We start from the raw sequence: 6,781 nt of genomic DNA on the forward strand, positions 1-6,781 counted from the left end.
AACTCCCATTACTATAACCTCAAGGTCAGCAGTTCGAATCAACCAGTCATTCTGCTAGAGAAAGATGAGGCTTTCTGCTCCTATAAAGATTTAAAGCCTCAGAAACCCTATACAGGGTTGGAACCGACTCCATGGCATATAACCACCGCCAACCACCATTGATACAGTGGCGGCAGCAACGGGCTCAAGCATAACAACAATTGTGAAGATGGCTGAGTACTGGGTAGTGTTTCATTCTGTTGTGCAGAGGATCACTATGAGTCAGAAATGACTGGAAGGCACCTAAAAACAACAGGAACATTGGATTAGTACTGCTTAATGGTGTGTTTTTTAGAATGTAAGTGGTAGCTAATGGATTTTGAAGCGGAAAATCTCACACTAATAAATCTGTAGGCTTAAAAACTCAAACATTTTATTTATAACATTTAATGTAATTTATGAAACATCTTTAAACCTTCAACTGTGATACAATCATAATAAAAAATATTGAAAAATAAGTTCAGTCAAGACGGAGGAGTAGTGTCAGAGTCAATGGCATATCTAAGGAACACACAGGGAGAAGACTTAAAGGAAGAACAATAAAGATAGAATGGGAAGAACATAAAATAAAAATAGGGACAGGATAAGGAACAAAAGAGAATTTTAAAGAAAGAAACACAGAGGATAAAATGATGACCAAAGGGGGGATTGTTGGAATTTTTTGCATCTTTGCTCAGGTAACCTGGCATGCATGGTGTGGTGGGGGGAATGGGTAATTGATTATTTTTGTAGTTCAGCTAACTGGCGTCTGAGTCATTTCCTAAAAATGACTTTTGACCTCTGTGTAGTAGTTTACTTACCCTAGTTACAATTTTTAAAGCTTTTCATAAATCTAAAATTAAAGACCACGAGTACAAGAACCCGTTCTGCGTTTTTCAATGCTGTGGTACCTGTTTAAAACAATGCTTATTACATAGTAAAAAAAAAACCCAAGAAATATTTGATAAATTAGTTTTCTATTGATAGGTACTGAATTGTTCATGGAGTCCTGGTGTGGCAATGTGGGTTAAAGTGCTGGACTGCAAGGTCGATTTGAACTTCAAGGTTTCCAGCTGCTCCTTGGAAACCCTATACAGGGTCACTATGAGAAAGTACCAATTCAACAACAACAAATGTTCATATCAGAATCAAAATGTTCATATCCCACAAATGTGTAGGGAACATACATTTAATAATACCTTCTTCACAAACTTGTGTTTCTTTGCATAACCTAGTTGTATATAAGAGTAGCAGATATATGAAGTAATTTCCAGCCTTTCTAATACACACATCTTGAATTGGTGTATGTCAGTTTTGAAAAAATCTTGATGACCTGAGAAAGCTTGTTTGCAGAAGAGAAAGATAATGTGTTCTGTTCCTTTGCCTTCTTAGGGAACACTGAATTGCTCCCAGGAGTTTTTCAGAAGCCCAGTCCCCAGTAGAGTTTCCAGTCTTTTCTTATTGGAGATTTAAAATCTATCAGTTATGTAGCGCCTGGGAAGACACATTTCCAAATAGGAAATGCAGAACATATTTTAAACAAAATAAAAGAGTATAAAAATTGTTAAGTTTGTATAGAAGTAGGAAAGAACTTTGAGATGAACTTGTCCAGTCACTTAATTCTAGAAGTTGAGAAACAATCAAATGAGTTTAAATGGCTAGCCAGTGTGTTCACAATACATTCACAAAGAAGTCAGGTCTCCCAAATTCCAGTCCAGTGATCTTGAACCACTGACCTTGAAGTCAGCAGTCTAATGCTCAACTCTTATGTGGCCAAGCCCCAACAATACTCTATATCTGCTTAATAGAAAAATTCACAAGAAAATCTATGAATTATACATAAATAGGATTGCTCTATCTCAATTGGAAGGGTCTTTTGATTTTCTTCTAAATTAAAATTGGCTTTCCTGAAACAAGATTTTGTTTCTTTACTGAATTGCATTCTAAGACTTTTTGTTGTCTTCAGTCTGGCCAGATGCTGAATAATTCCATTTCAGAGTTTATAGCCCTCAGCTCTTCTATGCTATTCAATGACTTGCAACCAGTTTCTTTTTTATTTTGAGCATAACCTCTCAACAAAGGCATTGTTGTAGCCTTTAAATGTAGAAAAAAATTAAGGCTTAATGAGAGAAATTCACACCAGAATCTGGGAAGTCAGGTTTGAGAGAGACTTCCTCTGGCTTAAACATAAAATCTGGTCCTCAAACAGCATAGGAATACCTGACGCCAGATATTTGCTTTGCACATTGGAAAATGAAGTTTAAAATAAGTTGGAGAGTACAAAGGTCAGAAAAACATGAAATATTTTTGCACTAAAGAGACAACTGAAGAATATTGATGGGGGCGGTGTTGTGGAATTCATTCTACAAGATTTAACATGATTCAGTGATTGAAATTTGAGAATAGGAGTGAGACAGTGAAAAATAAAAGAACCAATATTTCAGAAAGCAGAAAATTCCTGACAAATATTTTGCAGAAGAGTAGACTGAAAGGGAGTTGGGGGTGGGATGTGTAAGAGAGGGAAGCAGCCATAGTAAGGTGTCTTGTAATTTGAAAGCATCTCTCCTACCTGCCTGTTCAGAGAGCTTAGCATGTTTCTGTAAATAATTATCAAAATGACAGAGCTATATATAAGGTTCTTCTTAACAAGAAAGAAACAAATTACCGGTACAGGAGAGTGAACTACTGATGCTGCCGAGAAGACCAACACCCAGCCTATGATTAGTTTCTCTTGGGGACTGGGTCTTCGAGTCACACTGGTTCCCCAAGAGAGAAGTATAAAAGAATTAACTAGTAATGAAACATAAAGGAAGAGGGAATATTTTGAGGTAAATTCTGGCTAGTATAACACAATCCTCATTTAATGTGGTTGATTTGTATGTAACAATGCTCTGTAATAACTGACATAAGGGAGTGAAAAAATGTCCAGAAGATGGACAGACATCCTTTTACTATGGTGCCAAGAATGAAATTAGAAGAAATAAATATAAGAACGCTGATATGTAAAGACAATAAATAACATGAAAATTAGTTGATCTGTTTACTGTTTTCAATGATAAGGAATGTTTATTGATATATATATATATGGAGTTTGGGGAATGAAAAGACTTCGTAGTCTTGATAATAAAAGTCTACTTGCAAAAAAAATTGATCTTTATTCTTTATTAGTTGACTGGACACAAGTAAAATTTGTATTTTGTTATATCAATTTGTTCAGAGGTCTTGAGAAAAGAGATACAAACATAAAAGAAAAAATAAATGTAACAAGGTATTTTTAGCTGTCTGTAACAGGAGTCTTTTACCTGAGAGGGAGATAATTGTTCAGAAAGAACTGTGATAAACCATAGAGACTAGTTTAGTAGGTCTTTCTAGGGAAGCCTAGCTTTATCATTGTTGTATAGATGGAGAATTTTATCTCAAGGTTACTTTGGAGGCCTGAAAGTGTCATGGTTCTAGCTTTGCTTAGAGCCATATTTAGTTTCTACCTGTTAAGAAACAAGAGAAATAATTTTCTCAAAAGTAGCAGAAGACTGATAAGTGTTAGATTGATCTCAACGTAATCTTATCAAAATATTGACATCCCTAAAATTCATAAGCGTAAAGTGGAGAATAATGCTGGCAGAAATATTCTTTAAAAGCAATAGAGATGCATAGTCAGTTACATAAATCATAGTGCCCATGTTGCTGTTGTTAAGTTCCATCATAGCAACCCTCTGAGGAGTGGCTGGTGGTCTCGAACCACCAACCCTGTGGTTCAAACCAACCTTGAGATCCTGTGCTTTAACCTACGGTACCATACCAGATTCCAAGGGATAATATAAAAACAATTTAGTTGCTTAGGAGAAATACAATTGCTCTGATGTTCATGTCCCACATGACATTTTTGTCTCTTGCAACACAATGAATAGTGCATAGCTTTATTAATTATTCCATCACACCAATGTGCTTCTGTCCTAGATACACCTTTGCTCTTAGTGGAAGACTGAAACACCAGATACAACAGCATATTAACGATAAACGAAGAGAGAATCTAGGCAGAAGGAAAGTGCTAGGGAATTGGCCAGCTAGACACAGAGCATGCTATCATTTAAGGACTATCGCTGGGGTATAGGAGAGAAGGCTCCGGGAACAACCGAGGAGTACTAGTTGGTAATATGCTGTTGTTCTTGAGTGCCGTCTAGTTGGTTTCCATTCACAGCGACCCTGTATAAGGTTTCCAAGGAGAGGCAGGTGATCTTGAAGTGCTGACCTTGCGGTCCAAACCCACCTTGCAGTCCAGCGCATTAACCCACAGAGCCATACCAGGACTCTAGTTATTAATATAACTAGAGTTATATTAATATAACTCATCAAACAGTCCCAGAGAAGACTGAGAGCAATGATTTACATTCTGCTACAGCTGAGAGTCCTGGTGTGGCACTGTGGGTTAACGCTATGGACTGCAGGGTCGGTTTGAATCACAAGGTCGGTGGTTTGGGCTCACTGACCGTGCTTTGGAAATCCTAAACAGGGTCGTTATGGGTTGGAGCCGACTCCACGGCACTTAACAACAATGGCGAGACTGGTTCAAGATTTGAATTGACCTAAGCCTGTAAACATGGAGTCCTGATGTGGTGCTGTGGGTTAATGCACCAGACTGCAAAGCCATTTGAACTGCAAGGTCGGCAGTTCAAGCTCACCAGCTGCTCCTCGGAAACCCTATACAGGGTCGCTATGGGTCGGAATCGACTCGACCGCACTTAACAACAGCAACAACAAGCCTGTAAATAGAACTTATCAATGGATTTAGCTGCTGGGCATTGAGAAGTATAGTGGCAGAAAAAATTCACGCAGGGGTGAGGAAAGTAGGGACATTTTAAATATGTACTCTTTGATTAAACATAAAAAGAAAGTTCACACACCAATAAATTATTGATATTGCAATTTTGTTACTCTTTACTGGGTTCATTCATTTATCTAATGACAGTATATGAACACTTTCTATGATGCTGTTATTGATGTCATAGCACTGACATGACAGATACAGCTGTGATCACATGTAGTTAATGTTACAAAAGGGGTGACAGGGAGTCTTATGGTAATATACAATGGAAGATGCTCTTGTGGACCCAGGTTCATGGAAGGCTTCCTGGATAAAAAGATGCTGAAACTGAGTTCTAAAGAATGAATAGAAGTTAATAAGCAAAACATGAAGGTCAAATGTTTTAGGCAGAGTGATTAGTCAGTGCAAAACCAGAAGTAAGAGAGTTTGAAGCTGTCAGGCAAGTAAAAGAAAAGCAAATTGGCTGTGGCATTGCTGGGAGAGAGCATGCTATTATCTGAGTGTGGATGGAGAATGGAAGCCAGGTCTTGAATCATTGTGATAAACTCTGGTAAGGAGTTAGTGTTTTCATGGAAGGACAGCTGTAAGCATGTGAAGAATCTTAAGCAAGAGAATCACATATTCAGATTTCCTTCTTAAAATATTTTCTTTAATGAAGTATACCAAAAGCAAAAAGCAAAAACCAAACAACAATAAAATCTTACTTGAGTCAACTCTGACTTAATAGGGAAACAAGTCCACGAGAGCCAAAATATGACCTTGAATATATCCCACTTGAATTTAAAGATCCTCTGAAGAACAGATTTGATACATTAAATGCTAAAGACCAAAGACCAGATGAGTTGTGGGATGATATCAAGAACATAATACATGAAAAAAGCAAAAAGTTATTGAGAAGACAAGGAAGAAGGAAAAGGTCAAAATGGATGTCAGAAGAGACACTGAAACTTGCTCTCCAGTGTAGAGTTGCTAAAATAAATGGAAGAGATAAAGAGGAACAAGGGCTGAAAAGAAAATTTCAAAAGATGAGCCTGAGAAGATAAAGCCAAGTATTACAACAAAATGTGCAAAGATCTGGAGTCAGAAAACCAAAAAGGAAGAACAGGCTCAGCATTTCTCAAGCTGGGGGAACGGAAGAAAACATTCAAGCCTCGGCTTTCATTATTGTTGCTGCCACGGTGTCAGACCATTTCATTAGGAGTTTTCCTCTTTTTTGTCTTACGTCTTCAGAGATTGTTCCCTCTTGACAACATGTGCAAAGTATGTAACACAAACTTACCATCTCCTTTCTACAAAACATTCACGCTGTAGTTTTCCCCAAGATGGATTTGTTTATTCTTCTGGCAGTCCATACTATTTTTGATATTCTTCTCCACCACCATAATTCAATTGCATTGATTCTTTATTCATTATCCAATTTTCTCATGCATATGAAGTGATTGAAAATACCATGGCTTGGGTCAAGCGCACCTTAGTTCTCAAAGTGACATTTTGTCTCTCTACCACTTTAATGAGGTCTTTTGCAGTAGATTTGCTCTATATAATACATCATGAGCATTGATTGTGGATGTAAGTAAAATGAAGCCTTAGACAATGACAATCTTCTCTCCATTTATCATGATGTTATTGGTTAGTCCAGTTGTGAGGATTTTCATTTTATTTATATTGAGGTGCAATCCATACTGAAGCCTATAGTCTTTGATCTTCATCAGTAAATGTTTAGTTTTCTTTGCTTCTAGTGAGCAAGTTTGTATCATCTATATATTTCAAACTGTTATTTGTCCTTCTTCCAATCCTGATGCCACATTCTTCATATAACCTGGTTTCTCAAATTATTTCCTCAGCATGCAGATTGAATAAGTATAGTCAAAGTTTACAACCTTGGTGCACACCTTTCCTGATTTTAAACCATTCAGTATCCCTTTCCTCTCTTCTAGTAAT

At 37.2% G+C, this 6,781-nt stretch overlaps 1 protein-coding gene across 1 annotated transcript in view; it reads right to left on the reverse strand.

The window, feature by feature from the left end:
• Window positions 1-840: 840 nt before the first annotated feature.
• The window catches only part of LOC102813958 (olfactory receptor 4F6-like), a 6,610-nt gene continuing 669 nt past the window's right edge, over window positions 841-6,781 (reverse strand). Inside the window, exon 2 of the mRNA XM_006831913.1 lies at window positions 841-929. Coding sequence (XP_006831976.1) covers window positions 841-929 — 89 coding nt within the window. The remainder of the gene's footprint in view (window positions 930-6,781) is intronic.

This window comes from Chrysochloris asiatica, unplaced genomic scaffold, assembly GCF_000296735.1.
Source record: "Chrysochloris asiatica unplaced genomic scaffold, ChrAsi1.0 scaffold00004, whole genome shotgun sequence".
NCBI lineage: Eukaryota > Metazoa > Chordata > Mammalia > Afrosoricida > Chrysochloridae > Chrysochloris > Chrysochloris asiatica.